The 22,851-nt window shown below is 35.3% G+C and overlaps 3 protein-coding genes across 3 annotated transcripts; 1 reads left to right on the top strand and 2 right to left on the bottom strand.

Annotated features, from left to right (window-relative positions):
• Positions 1-7,208: 7,208 nt before the first annotated feature.
• Positions 7,209-8,870, top strand: LOC116130835 (CBL-interacting serine/threonine-protein kinase 7-like). Its single transcript, XM_031416521.1, has one exon. It carries the CDS (start codon positions 7,325-7,327, stop codon positions 8,690-8,692), a length of 1,368 nt encoding a protein of 455 aa, XP_031272381.1. The 5' UTR covers positions 7,209-7,324; the 3' UTR covers positions 8,693-8,870.
• A 1,262-nt stretch (positions 8,871-10,132) lies between these two features.
• LOC116130777 (pentatricopeptide repeat-containing protein At3g23020-like) lies at positions 10,133-12,755 on the bottom strand. Its single transcript, XM_031416472.1, is given in 6 exon segments — positions 10,133-10,257; positions 10,260-10,286; positions 10,289-10,525; positions 10,528-10,584; positions 10,587-10,670; positions 10,673-12,755. Coding segments are annotated over 6 exon segments (2,613 nt in total).
• A 1,677-nt stretch (positions 12,756-14,432) lies between these two features.
• LOC116130824 (acylamino-acid-releasing enzyme) lies at positions 14,433-22,835 on the bottom strand. The gene is made up of 18 exons (XM_031416503.1): positions 22,633-22,835; positions 21,157-21,332; positions 20,752-21,061; positions 20,314-20,532; positions 19,995-20,213; positions 19,729-19,803; positions 19,316-19,454; positions 18,767-18,918; positions 18,605-18,687; positions 18,395-18,516; positions 18,239-18,317; positions 17,520-17,697; positions 16,556-16,616; positions 16,294-16,416; positions 15,945-16,142; positions 14,989-15,057; positions 14,638-14,714; positions 14,433-14,545 (listed from the first exon to the last, which is right to left on the bottom strand). Exons 1-18 carry the CDS (start codon positions 22,809-22,811, stop codon positions 14,482-14,484), a joined length of 2,523 nt encoding a protein of 840 aa, XP_031272363.1. The 5' UTR covers positions 22,812-22,835; the 3' UTR covers positions 14,433-14,481.
• Between the last annotated feature and the right edge of the window lie 16 nt (positions 22,836-22,851).

The following is a 22,851-nucleotide window of genomic DNA, read 5'->3' as shown; positions in this document are numbered from 1 at the left end:
CCACACAAGCACAAGAAAGCCCGGGGAGTCGCGAGTCAGATCATCACTTCAAAAGTCACTCAGTGAGAACTGAGAAGTCCCACCAACCTAGAGAGAGTTGAAGCTGAAACGACAAGGATTCACCATTCTTTCTATAGAGTGAGGTTTTGACAACAAAAGATTACCTTCTTTATTTTTCTATTATTCTAATTGTTGTCTTGTGATTTTAATTATTAAGTCTTTTGATTATGGACTGAAATGGGGTGTTTTCGACGGTTTCTTTTGGACAATTAGCATTTGAAAAGTCATTTCATTTCCGGGTAGTACGTTGATTTTGCTAGAGTTTAGTCACTAAAAAATGAAGCTGAGTTTCTTTCTTCTGGGGTTTGTGGTTTTGATTAGGGTCTTTCTGGGTTAGTTTAAAGATTTTTAATTTTTTGAGAATGGGTTTATCGGGTACAAGATGACAATGTAGAATGTGGAATTTGTACAGGTTATTGTTTTTGGTGGAATTACGGTTTTATAAGTACTAATTTGTGTGTTAGATTCTAGTTGTGGATGAAGATGATCCTTCTTTTGACCTTGAGAAGTTTTCAATGTCTGTGGTGGGATGCCATAATGGCTTTTCGGCATAATATTTCTGAACTATTCCGATGGTTTTGATAATAGTTTTTTTTTTTAAAATAAAATAAAGTTTGAGTTGAGTTATTTTTACTAGAAATATAATTGTTAATGTTTTGAGTGAATGAAATATGATTGGATTTTGAGAATAAAAACATATGTATTTTTGGTTTTTTTAGATAGGAAATGGAATATGATAGTGTAAAAATAGTGAAACAAATGGTTGCTTCTGGCATTTTTTTTTGTTTTTTCTCAACATGAGAGGGGAGTGTGGAAGCTGTTGTCTCTTGAGATGGTTTTGAACGCCCTTTCCTGATCCTTTGATATCCCTATTTCAAGAGATTTGATCATATTTGTTTGATGATATACCCCACCCACCCATCATCAAACTCAGAAGAAAAAATCTTATTTTTATATATAGCCTATTTGGAACAGTTTCTATGAAAATTTCAGTAGCATGATTAGGTTATAGTTGATTTTTGGTGGAGCAAAATGTTTCTCAAAGTCAAATTGCAATGGAATGTTGTGATCCCAGCTGAAAATCTGTACGCAAAGGGACTGATGCTCCAAAAGTCTATTGGAAGATTTTCTTGCAAAAAGGCCACAAAAGACCTGGTACTATCTTGCAGTGACGACATTGGAGAGCATGGGCAGGGAAGAGTTAGACAGAACACCGGGTAGGTCTTGGTTTTGTTTGTATCAATGCATCTCCTTCAAAATTTATAGGGAGAGATTTGCATGGCATTGTGCACAAGGTTCTGAAACATGGAGGTTACTTGAGGTGTGGACCAATCGAAAATATGTATCTCTCAAATGCCTGACTACAAGTATGTGCAGTGTTTTTGAATGACAAACATTCAAAGATGAGAAAGATGGTGTTGTTCGTCTCATTGTCATTGGGACAAAGTGGTTGAGGCAAAAGATAATTTCAGGCATTAGTGAGTTTGAAGGCACATATATTTTCTAAAAATATTCAAATTATTTTTTAACCATCTAAATTTATTAATTTGGTCAATAAAATATTAAAATTAACTAAGCACCCCAACCACCTAAGAGGACAGTGGCTATCGGACAGCAACCAACAATCACCGAAACGGTGCACGATCGGTTGGATCTGGCCGATCGTACGCCAATATGATTGTTTCTGGCTAGATCTACGACCATATATCGACTATTGTTAACAGCAAATCGATGCATGACTGACCAAATCTGATTGGTCGTGCACCGTTCCGATCGAGTCGACTGGCAGGCGATGGTGGTCTTGGGTGGATAATTTTCATATTAGAAGGAGAGAAAGAAAAATGTTTTTTGTTTAATAGAGTTGGATATCTAAAAACAAGTCTCGCCCTCTTTTTATTTTAGACAAAAAAAAAACTTACTTGAGTTTGAATAAAATAATAATTCGGAATAGATAAAAACAAGGGCTTAGTAATTATGGATGAGTGGCCTTAAAGCAAGTGTTGTATCATCTCATGCAAAGAAAGAGCCAGTTATATTGATTGAATTATTGGGTCAAAGCCTCAAAATAGAAACTAGACAATCTTGATTAAGCCAATCTCACCATTTCCTAAAATATCTAAGGCTTCGTTTGGTTGGATTTGGGAATACTACTTTTAGTATTCCCAAAAAAGTTAAACAGTAAAATACCAAAAAACTCACAATATTATTCAACTTTATTCAACATTTTTTAAACCCCTAAATTTGTTAATTCAATTAAATACCCCTAAATATTTTTATGTTTTTGTTACGGCGACTCCGGCCACCCTCCGGCGGTGGTGGCCGACTGTCCGTATTTGAGGGTGGATTGAGGGTGTTTTTGTTAACTTTTATATTTATTTAAGGGGTGTTTTATAAAAAACAAACATAGGAGGGATTTTATCAATTTGTAAATCCTACATCGTAATACCCGCCAATTCAACTTTTTTTTAACTTTTCTCAAAAAAACAAAATTGTGAACCAAACAGAGCCTAACTTTCTTGGTTAAGATTGGGGATTAGGGTTGTGGTGAAGGCCATAGATAGAGAGAGATATTCAAAGTTGAGAAGTTGCTTTCTGATGGTCGTCAGTTCAACTTTAATTGATGTAAATAATGTGTGTCTTGTTTGTTGCACATAGTTATACTTTTAGAAATTTGTTGGCTTCATAATTAATATTTTCTAATTTGTTGGCAAAATCTAATCCTCAATTTTTAGTGGTTGAACAAGGCACAATGTCAATAGATGTTGTCTTGTCGTTGGACCACATGGATAATGCCATCCAATAGTTGATAATTCTAACTGTTGTGACAATACCTATGCTTGCTTGAATAATATACAAATATAAAAATTAATACCCACTTGCTTAATCATATAATTAAGCTCCTTTCACTACGCCAAAACTAACTAATACTTCCAACCACATATCTTCTTCTTCTTCCCTTTGCCACACGCTAGCTGATTGGCCTCTAGTGAACAGCAATCATCCCTTTACCTCTAATTGTAAATCTTTTTCCAAAAATATATATATATAAAAAAGAATCTACTCAAGATGATTGACATAATACATAGTTTAGAGAGTAAGATATAAAATCATCTCTAAATGACTTTTTATATGATTCAAATTATTTATTATAAAGAATTTATCTATAGAAACAGCTATAATTCATTGACATCAAGTATTTTAATTTTGCGGTATTTAAAAGAACTAGAATTGTCTGTGGCTTCACATCAACTGACCATGCAGCAACTGTATTTACAATTCCATCAAGGACACTTTTCTTTTATGATTTCAAATAATATTCCTACATTAGTACAAACAAATAAGAAATTCAAATATTACTAAAATAATAAATTGAAATCCTAATACAGTATAATCTCTCTATAGTGATACTCTATATAAGAATAACCTTCATATAGTCATAATAAATTGAAATCCTAATTGTACTACTAAAAGAATGATAAAATAATAAGTCAAAACAATAATTTTTGTAATTATTAGTTGTACCATTATCATGATTTTCCATTTAGGTGAACATTGAGCTAAGAAATTTAAGAGGGAACGGACATAAGAGGAAAAATCTAAATGGAGAAAACCTTGAAATTCAGAAAGCATAATAACTATCAAGTAGGTCCAAATTCGAAAGTTTTATTCAACCATATCAGCCCTACAACATTGACAAAGTCACAGATGAAAGGTCTTACTAAATACACAAAAAGCTTTTTAGAAAAAATATTTGTGATCAATGTGGGATCCAGACATTTTGATCGACAATAATTGAATCAATATTCTTAATTCAAACATGATTAAGTTAATTTGCAATAGTGCCACAATTGCCCTCATAGAATTTCTCTTTTTAACTCCATTGACTTACCCTGTTACCTCAAATATATACAAAATCTTCAAGACAAAAAAATAAAAAATAAAAAATAAAAGTACAAGCACTGGGTTGTGTCGTTATTGGAGGTAAATATCTTTTAATATAATATTTTTATTTGAAAATCCAAAAACACTCGAGTAAGTGGCTGAAATGGGCCCTCCACAAATGGGTAAAGACACCCCGATAAATATTTTAGAATTAAAAGGCAATGGGACACCAATTATGAGACATTATAATTATATTACTATAAAGGATGTGACTATGGAGGATTCTTGAGTATTGCAAAAGCTGATGAGCAGGAGCCTCCCACCAATCGCACTGCTCTTTCTCATGAAAAGCGATGTTTAGCTTTGGCTTTATTTGCCTACAAAACGCTGCCGTACCCTTTTTTTCTTTTTCTTTTATTTATTTGAAATAAAAATAAAAGTGAAGAAAAGAAATATAAAGAAAACAAGAAACAGGGAAAAGATCCCTGAAAAACAAAACAGTCTAATATTATATTTATTGTTAAATAACATTAGCATAAGGTTCTGTCTGACTAACTTGAGTAACGTTTTGGTTCCTGAATTGAAGTTTGGTAATAACAGGGACCAACAGTTTAGGCCAAACAATTACTCAATCAGGGATGAAATTGTAATTTTTTCAGTAGACAAAGGTGCCAAACCCATGTTTAACATATGCTACAAAACAAATGTACGATAGTGAGTTTGAGTGGTAGACGGCAAACGAACTGAATCTTTGGACTTTATTAATTATTATTATGGTATCCTTTTATTTAGCATATACTTTATTTTTTTAGCATATACTTTATTTTTCCCATTTCTCTCCGTCAGTCAACTATAGTCTCTTACCTGCTCAATTAATTTTCAATTTTTTTTAAAGCACGTAATTGAGCACGCGCGTGACGCGATTTCTTGCACAGTTATAATTTCTGGTTTCTGAGGGCCCCACATAGGTCACTTGCTCACGTGGCACTTCGACAACCGTTCACCTCACCCTGGTTTTGATGCTGCATTGCAACAACCTTATGCTGGGATGGGACATGCGACATTGTAGGTCACCACTCACGAGTCACGTCCTCTCGCTCTCACCCGCTCAATAAATCAAGGGGCCAAACCCCCGTAGGCCGTAACAGGGTATTTCTATCCAAATTACTTAAATGTCCTTCATGTCGTTTAAGTGAGACTTGAGAGATGTTTTTTTCCTTATCACCGGGGTGTCTGGGTAACAGGGTATGTCTATGGAAATCACTTAAATGTCCTTCATGTCTTTTAAGAGACTTGGGAGAGATTTTTTTTTTTTTTTTTTATCACTAAGATATTCGGGTTAATTTATACACACCTCAATCTCCAAGACTTATTGAATATCTTATAAATCTTATATTCTAAGTAAGCCACAAATTAGATTTGTGATTGGTGACCCCAAGATTTAAATTCAAAAAATTAATAAAATGAGCCAACCTTCTTAACCGTCGGACTAACCTTTGGGGTTGAGAGAGATTTTTTTTCCTTTCTTCCTTTGGACTATGTTGTGTTGGCTCGTGAAGTTTGACTTTGACCATGAAAGAACATGCAATTTGCAAGCTGTGTTTTACTAACGCAATTTGCAAGCTGCAAACCAACCACCCGTGAGTGAAAGTTCTCGGGAAATTTCGAATTGGGTTGTTGGAAGTAATTAACAACATTTATTTTACTAATTAAAATAATTAATTAGTTGGGTAATTAAAAATTATAACCGTGGGTTCTATTTATCAAGGGCCCACAACCTAAACCCCAAAGAATTGATCTGGTGATAAAAAAAGTTTATTTTCTTTATTAATTTTTTAGGTTTAAATTATTGTAAGATCACTTAACATTCGACTTATAAAATATTTAATAACCTTAAATATTAGTTAAAACATACATAAACTTATTCAGATACACAGAATATAAAGGCCCGGAACCTTTTTGACTGAATTGTTGAGTTGAGTTGATGACAGCCAGTAAATAGTTGATGAAGAAAATGATGATGATTAGGTGCTTTGCATATTCTACTTGTTTATTTTAGAAGTTTCAACGAAAGTAGAAGAAAAAACTGGAAAAGTGATAAACGAGATTCGTTAACTTCTCTTTCGACCATTTAATCAATTAATAAGGTTTAAATATATTGGCATTATAATCTTAATGGTTAGTGGCAGTAGTTTTCACCAGCTAGAAATAATAATCACGATACAGGTTTTCCATATCTTATTCATGTCTTTCTGCTGCAAGTTGATATTTGACGTTATTCAATTAAAAAATAATATTATAATATTATCAATTTAATCTGGCCTCCATAGTGCTGCTTTTAATTCTATTCTAAAGATGTTGACAAAATATCTGTCTCCTCTCCTCCACCGTCTATTTGTAAATTCCCCATTCAGTACGTTCATATTAATGTTTTTGACATATTTGTGCATAATTAATTATATTTTTTTTTTTAACTTTGAATTTTAAACCTTCGTTGTGGGTACGTAGTAGTTATCAGTTGGCCATATTGATTGTATTTTGCTTAGGGCAGGAGTTAACAACGTTATACTTTAATTATCATGTTTTTGTATTTAAGATTCATGTTTTTCATCAATTTTTTTATATTTTTTTCGTTATTAAACCAAATTACAAGCATCTCAATTAATCTCTCAGAACCTGACAATCGGATAAATCTCCTTAGTGAACACTCATATTAACAGTCCAAGTGGGTCAAACTTAAAATTTCTTGAATAATATACCCAAGAGTTTTAGTTAACCGTTCGGTCACTCAATGGTATTTTTTTTAATCAAATTAGTTGCTTTCTAATTGTTTAATTCTACTTGGAAAGTCAATGTTAAAAAAAAATATTTCTAAAATAATTTTTAATTAAGCCAGAATAGTTGTCCAATAATCACAATTAATTTTAAAATTTTAATAACTCTACAAATGAAAGAACCATACTAGTAAAAACAATCATATAATTAAAATATTTCCAAGAAATTAAATCTTATCAATATTTAAAACCCATTAATGGTGTTTATTTAATTATTTTAACCACAATACCTCATTTAAATTCTCTTAATGATTTATTATTTTATTTTATTTTTTGAAAAAATTAAAAGGTATTAAAATCAAAAAGGGAATTGACGAGAAGAAGAGAGGGAGCCAAGAGAAAGGAGTAGAGAAGGGCAAAAAGGTAAAGAAACGAAGTCCTAGTTTGGAACAATGACAGGCAGAACACAACTAGAGGCCGAGAAAAGCTGCTCACAGTTTTCCCCAACTCCACTTATAAAGCCAAACTCCATGACTTCTCAAACTCTTAATCTCGTGTCGTCTCTTTAACTCTGGTTACACCCTCTCTCGGGGTAACCAACACGAGCCATGGCACCCGGGGCTCAACCCTACACCTGCCCCAGCCCCAGCCCCCCGCCGCCTCCACAATCACTGCCCAAAACCACCCCAACCACCACCACGCCAGCACTCCTCAACAGATACCAACTGGGACGCCTTCTGGGCCGTGGCAGCTTTGCCAAGGTCCACCAGGCGCGTTCCATCGTCGACAACAGCGTCGTGGCTATTAAAGTCATTAGCAAGAATGCGAATCTTGATCCCAACATGGAGTCTCGAATCATCCGTGAAGTCGCCGCCATGCGCCGTCTTCAGCACCATCCTAATGTTCTCAAAATCCACGAAGTCATGGCTACCAAAACCAAGATCTACCTCGTGATGGAGTACGCCTCCGGTGGCGAGCTTTTCAACAAGGTTTTGCGCCGTGGCCGGCTTACCGAATCCGCCGCCCGCCGCTACTTTCAGCAGCTTGTGTCGGCTCTCCATTTCTGCCACCAAAACGGGGTTGCTCACCGTGATATGAAGCCGCAAAATCTCCTCCTTGACCAAAACGGTGACTTGAAAGTTTCCGACTTTGGTTTATCGGCTTTACCGGAGCAGCTGAAGAACGGGCTGCTGCATACGGCTTGTGGTACCCCGGCTTACACGGCTCCTGAAGTCATGGGTCGGCGTGGCTATGATGGTGCCAAAGCCGATGCATGGTCCTGCGGAGTTATATTATATGTATTGCTTGCTGGTTATTTGCCGTTTGATGATAGTAATTTATTAACCATGTATAAGAAGATCCAAAGAAAAGAGTATCAGTTCCCATCTTGGATCTCAAGACAAGCTAGATCGGTTATATATCAGCTCCTTGATCCGAATCCCAAATCAAGAATGAGTATTGAAGCGTTAATGAATCTTTCTTGGTTCAAGAAATCGTTGCAGCTGAAGGGTGAACAAGAAAGTAGTTTGTTCGAGTCAGAGTTAGTGTTTGATAACAAAGATAGTAAACGTGACATGGTGTCAATGAATGCGTTTGATATAATATCCCTGTCGTCTGGTTTGGATTTATCTGGGCTTTTTGAGGCGAAGAAGAGGAAGGAGAAGAGGTTTACGACGGTGGAGAAGGCGGAGAGAGTGGTGGAGAAAGTTAAAGAGGTTGGCGAGAAGTTGGGCTACAGAGTTGAGAGAGGGAAGGGTGGCGGTGTCATAGGGTTGGGGAAGCTTGGGAGGATGGTTTTGGTGGCTGAAGTGTTGGAAATTGCACCACAAATGTTGTTGGTGGAAATGAAGGTGGTTGATGCCTGTGGTGGTGGCGGCGGTGTGGTGGAGTTTGAGGAGGTTCATTGGAGCGATTTGCAGGTGGGACTTCAGGATATTGTTCTTTCATGGCATAGCAATGATGTGATTGTTATGTGAAGAGATGATGAATTAAGTTAATTGGATGGGTATTAGGAGTACTGATTTATGAGGGCGCTGATCTTGTACATGGATTTAGATTATCTTCTTCTCTGAGGGTTATGTTTTGTTTATTGTAAATCAGTAAAATTTTAGATTATTAGTGTAATTTAATAAAAGCTTCAGATTGTTTTGTTCATCATTTGCTTCTGTGCTCTGAGTCTCAGTTTTCAATTCTAGAAACTTAATCCTGCTAAGATACCAGGTGTGGTATCCATTACTAAACTCTGTTCCTTTACATAATGAAATAAACCAGTATTCCATGTTTGAACATGAAATTCTCTCGGCTTGCTAATCAGAACCAAACAATATCATGTCCCTTTTGACGAGAATTGTACTGTATAAGATACTGACGCTTTCAGAAGATGGAAATATTGATGTTGGAGCAGCCTAAGCATATAGAAAATTAATTTAAACCCGGATTAACTTAAGAATGAAGGTGCTCATCTGCAATTTGTATTCAGAAAGCTTTCACAATCCGAAATCTTTCTGCCTTCCCACCGCATGGATTGCGATGCTAAAGGAGGAAAGAAGAATGAATCGGTTGATAGCCTTGACCGGGATATGGGAACTAAGCAAGGGATGCTAAACTCAAACAAAAAAGAATGCCATTTAGAGCTTTTTAATTTCCCACCATCTACCCAATTGACCTATTCGATTGATTTACCAGACCATCTTACTAAAAAATCCAACCTGAACTGCCTGATCGATTAGTGTTTCCAGAGCCCGTACGTGATATCAATCCAGCTGCTGTCATATAAAACTACGAACAATAAGGTACTGACATCCTATTTCCTAGAGTTCAGCAAGCCAATTGCCTTCTGCGAAACTGAGAAGGAAATGATTTTATGCAGCTTTAGGGGACTGTGCTCTATCTGATGTTATTTACAAGTGCCTATTTCCTAGCTCGGACCTGGAAATTACTGCTAAAATTCTTTTTGAGCAAAGTTCAGTGGAAATAATTTCGAATGCAACTGTTCAATGCGCTGTTTGCTTATCTAGCATGTATTTGGTGTCTCTGCTTGAGCGAAGACACATTCCAGAGGTTGTTGAGAAGAGAAAATTACAACCAAAATGAACGGACACAATTAGCATACTGTGTTATTTATGTGATAGGAGTTGATATAAATTGATTTACATGATGCATACTATAACTTGACAAAGCTTGAATCCTACAACCTTACAGGAGCCTAGAACTGGCAATCAGCTTTCTTTGGTCTCTAGTCCACTGTTTCAAATGGACACATAATCTGCAAACTACTAAATACAGTATCATAGAGCAGATTACTCATTGCTTTGCTACCATACGTTTGTAAGGCGTTTCAATCAAAATTTTATACCAGCTAATTGTTGGAACATCATTGATCCAACTACGAATTTCACATCAAATGAAATTCATACTCAAAAAACTTGTTGCAGAGAAAATCTAAGGACCATCACCATCTCATCATCATCTACTCCTGCCACACATGAAAGTGTTGACATCCACGCCTGTAAACCACTCTGAGCATCTTTCTTCCTTGTAATTCCAGCTTGTTAACAGCTCGCTTTGAACTCCACATTTCATGAGAACAGCTCCAAGTGATTTGAATGTATAATCATCAGGTTGAACGCCAGAATTCACCATTTCCTTAAAAGTTCCACACCCCCTCTAATCTCCCATCCATGCATACAACCCAAGCACATTATTGTAACTCAATAAAGCAGTTATAAGTCCCGATTCTTTCATCTGTTTAGCAATGTGAGTGGCCTCTTCAAACCTACCATTTCTCTTGTACATGATTAACATCATTGAAACGTAAACTCATTGGCATCCCCAGTTTTCTTCAAGTTCAAAAAGCTCTCTTGCTTGTAACCATAGACCGCTCACTGTAGAGGTCAATCATACAATTTGAAGTGTACATATCAGGATGCACCTTCAGTGATTTAAGCATTTGGTAGTTTCTTGTGCTTCTTCAGAAACCCACTTTGTATAAAGCTTAATCAAGGAGCTATATATGACAGCATTTGCAGGCAATCCAGCACTTCCCATCGCATCAAAATAACTGATAGCTTCCTTAACACTTCCAGCATCTGCAAAAGCATTTATCAATACACCAAAGACAAAAACATCAGGCTCCACATTAAATTGAATCATCTCCTTATATAGTATCTCCGCCATTTCCAACTGCCCTAACTTCACAAAGCTTGAGATCACAGCACAATATGGGATGCAATCACTGACAAGTCCTGCCTCCTGCATCTTTCTCAGGTAGGGTTTTGCCATGTGTGGCAAGTCAGCACCAGCTAAAATTTGTATAAGGGAATTATAGCTACATTTGTCAGGAGCTACATCATGAATCTCCATGCTATCAAATAACTGGCACGCTTTATCATAATTCTTTCCCATTCCATATGCCTTTATCATCACATTAAACTCAAGAACAGTCAGCTTCTTCCCTTCTTGGCAACAACTGAAAGCTCTCTCAGCTTCCAAAATATGCCCTCGCTCCCCATATGCGTCAATGTTGGCAGAATAGCCCTCAGAGCTCATATTCCCTGCAAGATGAAACCTTTTAAACCACAACCATGACTTCTCCAACATCCCAGCTTCAATATACATTCGGGTCAAAGCAGATTGGGTATATTCATCAATCTCAAGATCCTTTCTGTCCATCTCCACTATGAGTTCTTCAGCTTCAGAAACCATATGCCTTATTGAGTAGGCATACAAAAGGGTGCGGTAGCTCACAATATCTGGTTCAAGGCAAGCCTCCTTCATCTTTGTAAAGTAGCTAGCGGCCTTGTTTATATCATCATGTTTAGCATGGAGGAAAATGAGAATATTATATGTTCTCGTGTCAGGTGGACGCTTAAGTTCCTCCATCTTCTTCATCAATGAAGTCACTTCTCCTAGCTGGTCATTGTTGCCATAAATGTGTATCATAGTATTGAAAGTCACAGTGTTCGGAACAATCCCTTCTCTGAGCATCTGTGCAAAAGTTTCAGACACCTCTTTAAGTTGTCCTGCCTTCCCATATGTATCAATCAAAGTATTATAGGTATATGAGCTCAAACAACCATGTGTTTGTGATCCATTTTTTACTCTACCAATCATTGTTTTAGCTGTTACTTCCCCCCTCATGGATTCTCTAGACGACCACTTCTTGAAAAACTCCTCCGCCTGTTTGAACTCCCCTGCCTTCTTATACATTTGCAAAACAGCCCCCATCGTCACCTCATCGGGCTCCATGCCTCGTTCATTCATCCTTTCAAGCCAACGGACTGCCTCTTTCTTAAGCCCACCTTTGCTATAAACATCAATCAAAGTACCATAGGTAGAATTAATCAGCCCAATCCCTTTAATATCCATCTCGTCCAACAAACTCTCAACATTACTCCACTTATGAGCTTTGCCTAAAATCCTGAGCATGATATTATAATGAATCACATTCATCTCGTAACATTTCTTTCTCTTAAACCACTCAAAAATCTCTAAAGCTCTCTCCCAACTTGACTGCTCCTTCAAAATAATGCTTCTTTCTTTTCTACTAATCTTCTCTTCCCAAGGCTTTAAAGCCTCGTCCAAATCTTTAACAGTCTCCAAAGCCTGCAACATTAACGGTATACAACCTCCATAAGAGGCCCATTTCATCGAACATCTGGCCTGCACTTTACCATTCGCGTTACCATCTTCAAATCTACTGCCAATATTTCTTTTACTTAATATTCTAGCATCAACCCTTCTGTTTTCTCCCTCTTCTCTAACTGGGTTTCGCTCAAAACTTCGTTTTTCCAAGTCGGTTTCATGGAACACAGAATTTGGCTTATCAGAGCGGTTATACTTGTGAATTCTGTTGAACTTCTTGTTGACTCCTACATAGGAACTTTGATGCAAATTTTTATCTCTGCGTTTGTTAATGGGTTCTTTACTTGTTTCTAGAGAAGGAACTGAAACAGAAACTCCAATATTGTTGGGTGGCGAGATTTTTGCGGAACACAAAATGTGAAAACAACTGGTTTCTAACTGGGGCTTAACGAACATCTTTCTTTCTTTATTTGTTTCCGACAATGGATAATAAAATTGATTCCTACATATAAGGTTTCAGAACTATGAACTATGAATTATGATTATGAATTATGGTGACTCTTCTTACTCATTTCGAAGCTCGCCTCATGCTGATATGAGCTTGCGAGTCTCATTTCGGCTCTAAGGAAAAGGCTTGGTGCCGGTTATGGTTCATGCTTAACGGGCAGCCCATATTTTGATTAGAGCTATATGACTTTTATTTTACTTTAGGTAACAAAAATATTAAGCTTACGACTTAACCTAATATTTTTTTCTTACAATCTTAGCGTGATAATTAACACATCAACCAATAACTTTGACTAAACACAAATAATCATTCCTTAAGAACGAATAATCGTTCATTCATAAGAAATAACTATTCTATTTATAAGGAACGATAATTTCTTATGAAGGAATGATTGTTCTTTCATAAGAAATGGTTATTCCGTGTGAATGAATGATTGTTCTTTTATAAAAAACATTCGTTCATAAAAAACGATCATTCGTATCTAGTCAAAATCATTTAGTGTCTTAGTTGTGGTGAGAATTAACGTGACAATTGTTACACTGAGATTGTAAGAGAAGGTTGTAAGATTAGTACTATGATTCATTTGGGAAGTATTAAAACATTCATGCCGTTAGTAATACGTTAGGGTTCCATCCAATTTTCAATTCAAAATCTGTTTTACCCCTTCATCACTTACCAACTTGAAACAATTTCTATTTTATTCCTCATTATCAATCATTAAAATATTATAATAGTTTTCACATAATTTATTATTCATTTATAAATTTTATTTTAATTATTTTGAAAAAAGAGACTTATTACTAAAATACACTTATTTTTATTTTGTCTTAATTATAATCATTTTAAGGTTTGATTATAATTTTTCAGCCTTTATAGTCATTGTTTATCTCATAATATAAATTTCAAAACATTTGACTTAAAAAAAAAAAACTGTTTTTATATATTTTATTAAATTCATTTATCTTAACCAAATTCAATTTTTAATTCGGTTTTTTATTATTAAATCTTTGTTTATCTTTGTTATGTAAACGTGTAACTTGAACCATATAATTGTAAGTTCAAGGTTGATTTGAGTGAAGTATTTAAGAAATTGATTTAAGTTGGTTAGTCACGAAAGAGGGAAAAATAGTTTTAGATTTAAAATTGAATGAAATGAAACCCTAACATGTCACTAACATCAAAGACATTTTTAATACTTTCTGAACGAAACGGATGAGTTTAATACTATATCAATCTTATAAGGGTGTAAATAAAATTTATTAGGGTGTAAATAAAAGAAACCGTTATTCTATATTTTGTAGCTGTAAATAGATAAAAGAAAACATATAAGTATTCCGCAAAATGATCTGTCCCGTAGAAAACTGTATTTATTTAATCAATCATTTCAAGATGTTGTAATTATTCTGATTTTACAGAATTTCTGCAAAGCAATAAACAGGATCAAGCAGGACATAAACAACGATACACTGACAGAGAGAGATCGTTGCCATTATTAAGAGTGGTCGTTTTACAGGATGAAACTAGGGCTACAGAGAGAAGCAGCTTTACCCATATAAAGATGAAGGATTTGTTTAACTCCCATTTCATCTTCAATTAACTTTAACAATCACGAAAATATATATATATATTCATCCCGCACAGATCAGCAACGCATGAGACAAGTCAAATGCCTGCTCATTTACAATACTTCTTGAACCACACTCCAATATTGAGGAAGCTTTCAAAGTCCGACTGTGGCCTGCAGAAATGGAAAATATACCAGAAGTCAGAAACTAGGCTGCGGTTGTTGTGGTCAGGATAAAACATGAAAGTATGAAGGGACATTTTTACCTTTCAATTGCATGAACATCCTTGGGAAACAAAATGACTTTGGTTTCGACTCCTTTCTCCTTTAGTGCCCGTGCGCACTAGACAACAATTCAAACAAAAACCGTTCATGAAATCTTAACATACCATCTGCTAATCGTCTACACTAAATAATTTATGGATGTTCCAAGGTTTTCGGGAGTGGAACAAAAACAACAACCGAGGGCAGAAAAGAAAACCAAGTTTCCATTGAAATTCCCATTGTTTCTCTGGTTGTTTTACCTGGTGCTCCTTTGCAGAATAACTTAGTAATCATTCAAGCTCTTGCAGAAATATAAAGATAATTCATTTTCCAAGTCGAATAAAATATCTTACTTGCAAGCCATTAGAAAATGGAACACGGAGATCCTGAGCACCTAAAAGAAAGAGGGTCGGTGTTTTGACCTGCAGAGACCATCAAAGTGTGTAAGTTAGCAAGAAGATTCTATTTTAGCAGGCATCCATCAACTGTCATGATTCTTTGAAATATATTTGTTTTTTACCAGAAAAATAAGTTCTAAATGTTTTACTGTCTCGTATCAAATTAAATCTGTGGACGTGGCAAATAAATCCAACTTATTGCAAGCCAAAGAGTTCAACTTTGCTAAAAGATGAGAGAGAAGAGAAACACTGAGAAACTCCACCATCACCATCCTTGTGTGGGAAATAAGTCCATAGGTTCAACTTTTCACCATGCAGTATAATATTGTCCACATTTATCCTAATCCACACGGTTTTGCTTCTGCAATCACCTAAAAGACCTCGTACTGATAGGAAGAGAGTCTCTACATATATTGTACAAAGACCCTTTCTAACAACTTGATGTAAAAATATAAATCTTGATCATCACCTCATTCATCTTGGTCATCTTGTTCAGCTCTAGTATCCTTGAGGAGTGTTGGATATTGACAATTACATTTTTTCACTCTTTACTATCGATATTTTGCCTCAGATCATGCCATGAGCACAGCTTCCAAATGCTATCACCAAAGCATGCCAAGCAACCAGTAGCAATGACTCAAATCAAACATGCACAGGCATTATGCCCATTTGGCTACACTAATCCCTGCATTCAGTTTGAACAATAATGTAACAATTCTCCAAAATGGAAATCCTTGCAGGATTCTTTAGTGGATCACCAATGCTCTAATATCACTTGGATGAGGGCTTTCTTGCACTCAGTTTTATTTGGATTAGATCACTGAATGGCATCTCATTTCCATTCTAATGTGCTTCAATCAAACGTCCTTGAATCAACTACCAAAACTAGTAAAAGACATTGGTAAACACACCTTTGAGACGTGTGATATAGGAGACTTGCTGTAAAAGAGAGTCAAATGCTCAGCTGAAGGTGAGTCTGTAAAGCTCTCTTTCCCCTTGCTTCCATAAGATTCCACATAACACCATTCAGGGATATCTGTTATACCAACCATCAGTGCAAGATTGCAAACAGGATTCCTTAAAGCAGCTGCAACAAACTTATCTGGTGCCTGAACAAAATTATAAACAAATATCTTCATGATTTTGAAGTATAACAAAATCATAAAAATGTTGTAACAAATCACAACATCCAGTCTACTGAAGAACGCCTAAAGATCAGTAGGACACATCTGTATTATCACAAATGAAAAACTACCACACCTGGCCAATCAAGTGACTAGTTAGAAAGCCTCCATGGGAGCCGCCAAGCACAGTTATTTTAGAGGAGCTAGCAAGTTCCATATCAATAACATGATCTATAGCAGTGAGTACATCATTTACATCCTGTGGGTAATAAGCCAAGATATTAGGAGACACATCTCATACTAAAATATCTAAAGAATCTGCTCATGAAAATTTAGTTGCTCGTGAAGGAAATGAACAATCAAAGTGTGCATAACAAATCTGGATTGAGAAGCAGCACCTGGGATCCAACTTTCCCTGGAAGGGATTGCAATGCTTCTTCACCGAATCCTAGTGACCCTCTGAGATCAACTACCATGTTAGAAAAAGCTTGAATGAAGATTTATGCCTACCCCTTTTCTTATTTTTCTTTGCATGAGAGGGGTTACATGAGAGAGAGAAAAAAGAATCTATTTCCAAGGTCAAGCAATTTCGGTGATCGAAGTGGGATTGTGTGATTTGGGGTTTAGTAGAACAAAGTGTATGCCAGGGTCGGACCCAAGAATTCATTTTAGAGGGGGCAAGTTAAAAAAAATATAATATAAAACAGGAAAAAAGTAAATGAGGGATGTCAAATCTAGAAACATGAATACAAATTCAGGGGGGTTAAAGCAAACAATTAAACTAAATTAATGAAAAATAAAATTTGAGTGGGGTCACCATCCCCCACTCGTCATAACTTGAGTCCCCCCATATATATATATATATATATATATAGAGAGAGAGAGAGAGAGACAGAGAGATGTATGTATATATGTATATATATACCTCTACATATATGTAGTATATATAATATATGTATATTTATATGTAGATATATGTATATATATATGTCTACATATATGTGTATCTCTCTCTCTCTCTCTCTCTATATATATATATATATATAACTTGGGCGGACTTCAGTTATGATGAGTGGGGGTTGGTGACTCCACTCAAATTTTATTTTTCATTAATTTATTTTGATTGTTTGCTTTAACCCCCCTGAATTTGTATTAATGTTTCCAGATTTGACTCTCCTCATTTACTTTTTCCTGTTTTATATTATATTATTTTTAATTTGCCACCTCTAAAATTAATTCTTGGGTCCTCCCCTGATATATACTCTGTTATACACACACATACACACACACACACACACACACACACATATAGAGCTTAAATTTCATAATTTAACCTAGCTAAAAGGGTAAATATTCACTTGCCTGTAATTTATTATCAACAAGCTGAAACCAATTGAAGAGAGAAAAGCCAAGGACTTTGAAAAGCTTGACAATGAGACAGAATGTGGGCCCCCATGAAGGACTGCAATTAGTGGATCACAGCCGCTATCTCTCTTAAAATTAGAAGAGACGAATATAGCTTCAAACGGTTTTTTGGCACCTGAAATGAATTAAACACATAGAGGACCTCAAAGATCATGTTGGCATGAGTAATATGATTTCAGAATTCAAATACTGCCAGGTATAAGACCAAAAGATTATTAAATAAATGCATCACTCTACATGAACTAAGGCATCAAATATTTGCAGGAGTCTGAACCTTGTGTAGACACTTTAGAAATATCCTATTGCTTGTATCAAGTAAACAAATGATTTATTATTATTCACCAAACCTCCTGAGCACTCAAGATCAATTCTACTTTGCCAGTAAAACCCCCAGATTAAATTTCATTTTTCAATTGATTCTTTTTAGATTCTCCCAATCGTCAACTAATGAAAAACAACGCTATTCTTTCTTATCACCATAAGAATATAAATCCATCCAATACTATGACACATCAGTATTACTATTTTAGTCCTAATTAAGCCAAAAGCATACACTCTCAACAGAATGCATCAGTAATATTCCAACAGCCTTAATGAAGGCATCACTTTAAATACAAAAATTATGGTTTCTTTAAACCAAAATCACATTTTAATACCTTCTGTTAGGTTAGCAGAAACATCCTTCACTGGAATTTTCATAATACTGAATTTCAGGGATGAGAGCAATGATCTAACCTGCACAAGTAAAGATGCTGTTGATATATAATCTTAATTTGTTGTATTGACTTATGTAATGAAAGAAAATGCATAACCTTCTCAGAGCATCTAAAGATGGGGCTTGATACATTTAACCAATTCCATGCACCATTCTTATTTGCACTCTCAACAAGATAACCGTATTTGATTTGAGGAATGTCTACTGGACTGCTAGACACTGCAAATGTCAAAAGAGAAGAATTTAATTCAATTTCTTTGCTTCAAAATAAGATGTGCTATGGATAAAGAACAGATCTCTGTGTTACCAGCAATAATATTGTCCCCATCTAGTGTAAGAACATTCCATGAAAAATTTGACTTAGTGGGGCTAATGCGTAATGACTCTCCACTGTAATTTAATAATCATATCATCAGTTGATTTTGTCAAAAAGATTTCATCAAACAAGGTTATAAAATCATTAAGTTACCTCAGCACATTCACTGAAATTATTACTTGACTACTACCCCAGGTGGAAGATAAAATCAGAGTGCATCTATCAGAAAGCCATGGATTACTTAGGATATCTGAACAATAAAGCCCTGGGAAGCAATCATCCTTTGCACACTGCACGACTGGAATCTGCAGAGATTTTATAGAATAAAGCAATGTGAAATGCAGCTATATCATGAAACCAAAAGAATAAATAGATAAATAAGTATATGAAGAAATCAAGGTGTTCCAAATCCTTCAAAACTATTTACCTAAGTATGCTGTTGGCCGATTTATCACCAAATAAAACAAAAGAGAGTGGAGCACTTAAGCAAACAAAATATTTAGCTCTATCTCCATAACTTGTGTTCATAAAGGTTAGTAATCTAGTAGGTAAGCGCTTATTTCACAGGTTCATAGCAGAATCAAGGTTCATAACTTGCACAAGCATGCAAGAAAACAAAGTATTGAATACAAATAATGAGGTTTCAATCAGTCAATGAAGTTGATTATATCGAAAAATAACTATAAATACTAGATTACTCACCACATCAATAATTTTATCAGATGTAGACGGCTTTCCATTGGCGGCCCAATCAATTCTGTGAAGTGAATTTGTTGCACAATGCGCACCAGAGTCCACAGAACATTTTGCAGATAAAAACACAAGGACCTTTCCATCTGGACTGGAAAGACAGAAAAAAGAAACAAAAAAACCATAGTGTATGTTCAACCAGAACCAGAAGGTTCAAAGCAAACTAAACAACTATGATCTACTGACCAAACCCCTACTTTAATAAAGGTATAAAATTAATTGTAATGGCTACAGATTCCTAGCAAATTTCTCTAAATCTTAATAAAATTAATTTGTATATTCCTCAATTATCAAAACAAACAAATGTTTTTAACAGGTCAAATCAAACAGTACCCAATAATAAAAATGCAAGACCATTGTAATACCTGAATCGTGGAAAGAAGGCACTGCTGATGGTTTGAGTTAAGTTAACCACAGGAAAATCTTTACAGGAGCTATCTCTGGAACATGAATAGAAATTCAAAATTATTCAATACATCAGAGTTAGTTAGTTATCCAACTCCTATATGATATCAACCACATCCCCCCAACCCAGCGGGGCCACCCCCCACCCCAACACGCACACACACACACACAAAAAATAATTTAAAAAAGAAAAAAAGGACTGAAATTTAAAAAGCCAGTGACCCACTTGAGTTCGAGCTCACTGCCTTCTGATTTGTAAAGTGATGCCCTGACTGCATATAATGCACATGCCCTATTGTAGCAATATTTTATACCAAGCTTTCTTGAATCTGATGGCCACCCAACAAAAACCAATAATTGGGACAAGCCTTCAGTTGATGGAGCCCACACAACTTGCCCAACGCTCAAAGATTTTGGAATTCCTTTTACAGCTTGTACTTCTCCACTACACAGAAATGGGAAGTTTAATTTTAGGTTTCAACATTCGAATATAAACTCTATTTAACTAATCATAGCAATAGAATAAACAAAACAAAGATGCAGACCTGTCAAAGTTGATTAAGAAAAGAGAAGGCTGCCTCTTTCCCGCATAGGTTTCTCCCCAATCCTCCTCCCAATCACCTTGACCCTTCCAGGTACCACAATCCTTATCCGAGGAACCAGCTTTCTGGTAGCCCATACTAAATGTTGGCTTTGGAGGAGATGGTTCCTCGGCAACATAAGCAATAAGAGTTTCATCAGAGTTCCAAGATATTCCCTCAAACCTGTATCATCAAGGAAGCTTTCAATTTTTCTGGGACTGGTAAGATAATATGGATAAAAACTCTTCTGCTAGCACAAACACAGCCACTACCAGTATAACTACTTATAAAATTGAACAGTACTACAGCTAAACACACATGCAAAGAGGCAATTATATTTTAGATTAACTCAGCATACTAAAGACTAATCACAAGAAGAATGATAGTCAGTTAATTAGTTACCATCCATCAACGTATACAGAGCCATGCACAGTTTGAGGGATTTGGAATTCCTTTTCCAACTGAGATTGACTCCAGATTTCAAGATGAGTAGGAGATTCATTTTCTGGATTCCTTACTACAAGAAGCTTTGAACCTGAAGGTGATGGAACAATTGTAGATGCACCTGTCATCTCAACAGGAAATGGGGCCCATTGAAAGTTTACAGAATTACTATTTTCCTTTGAAATAGCAGTAGATAGCATAAACTTCCTCTTCTTGTTAGCCAAAAGATTTGGTTGGCTAATTGAAAAAATTGCCTGTGTGCCTATTCCTGCAACAACGATTTAAAACCAAAAATTATTGTGAACCATGGGCATTATGAAGGAATGAAGTAGGGCAAAAAGTTGCAAACATTGCTAGTCATACCATTGCCCGACTTAAAAGTCCACGCCTTGTCAATGGTAGAGATATTAACAAACTCTTGAAGCAACTTGGATTGGGAAGCATATTCTTCTTCAGTGGATGAGTCTAACCCCGAGGGAATTTCCTTAGGGGTGTCAGCCTTAGAACTATCCATGGCTAGAGATGTGGACAGTTGTTTACTACATATTTAACGAAAAATACAATCATAAATAACTAACAGTCAACCAGGTAAGAATTTTGAGAACGGGAACACATTTCTGTATTAGGCGAAACACAATTAGTCCACAAAATTGAAGGTGCAATACAACCATTCAAGTAATAATCAGTAGATTGGCCTCAAATAAAACATTGGATTCAGGGACTGAAACACATGTAACAATTACATTCTCCCAAATCTTACGCTTTCCTTCTCCCACAAAAGTATGACAATTTCTAAATCTGAATTATATAAATTGCATGGTATATATAACCATTTCATGGTTTGGTGCATATAAACAATTCATAATGAAGCAACTTTTATGTGTGCATTAGTGTGCTCAGTTATAAAAGAAAATATCATAGTTTACTTCTATTTACAACAACAAATATACATGTGAATGTGAAGACATATTAATAAGTTCTAGGAACCTGATAGAATTTGGGAGTCAAAACATTTAAAAAAAAAAAAAAAAAAAAAAAATCTGCAAAAATAACCGTTGAGTAATTAATTAATTATTTCTGAATTTAAAATAAGAAATTCTTTGAATACCTTGATGAAGCAAATGAATATTCCAAAAATAAAGAAAGAAATAGAGAAAAGAAGTTGCAACTGCTAGAGGTGGTATAAAAAGTAAAACCAAGAACATCAGAAATGATAGGTGTTGCCTGCACTTATAAAACAAGGAAAACATAGACAACCAACTAGTTACATCGATAATTACTGAAACAACAATTAGAATTTCAACTAATCAAATTAACCAACCTAAGTTATTTTCAGTTAATATGTATTAAACATAAGAAAAAGCCTCCGCAACAGTCAGTGACAGTAATAAGTCATAGCAACCCCGAAGTTAATTAACTCGATTTATGACAATAATATGTTTGCCGCAATATTCTATTCTATCAACAAAATCGCTAAAAGTAAATGATATAATTATCACTTCTTGTATCAAGAATCCAGAGTTTTCTTGGACTTTAGTACATTTACTTTCAACACTTGAGACGAAACCAAATACAAATTTAGTTAAAAAAAAATTAAAATATTTAACAAAACTAATACCAATGATTCAGCAAGGAACCTTCAACATACGAGTGTTAAATAACACAGAAATCATCCAATTCAAAAAGTGATAAAACTGATCAAGACATGGAATAGAATAAATGCAGAAATTAGTGAAGTGGAATTCACAAAGTATAAATTTAATCCAACCATCCATACATATCAATTGATTAAGGAACTAAAGAAAAACCAAACTGAAACTAGTAGTTGACAGAACTTACGCTGAGATAGAAACGGAAGTGCGGACAGTGAGGAGACTTGGACCAAGAGTGTGAGTGTGAGAGTGAGAATGAGGATGATGAGATAAAAAGGGCAGAGAGATTCGAGAGGAAAGCACGTTGAAGCAACATGAGTTAGTGATAATGTCGTTTAATAATAAGATTCTACCCATTACAGGCATGTGTTTTGTTGAAATTTTCCAAAACCAAATTTCATAATTT

The sequence above is a fragment of the Pistacia vera genome, unplaced genomic scaffold (genome assembly GCF_008641045.1).
Source record: "Pistacia vera cultivar Batoury unplaced genomic scaffold, PisVer_v2 Contig225, whole genome shotgun sequence".
Classification (NCBI taxonomy): domain Eukaryota; kingdom Viridiplantae; phylum Streptophyta; class Magnoliopsida; order Sapindales; family Anacardiaceae; genus Pistacia; species Pistacia vera.
Note: the sequence above shows the minus strand (reverse complement) of the source record. Positions and strands in the feature narration are given on the sequence as shown.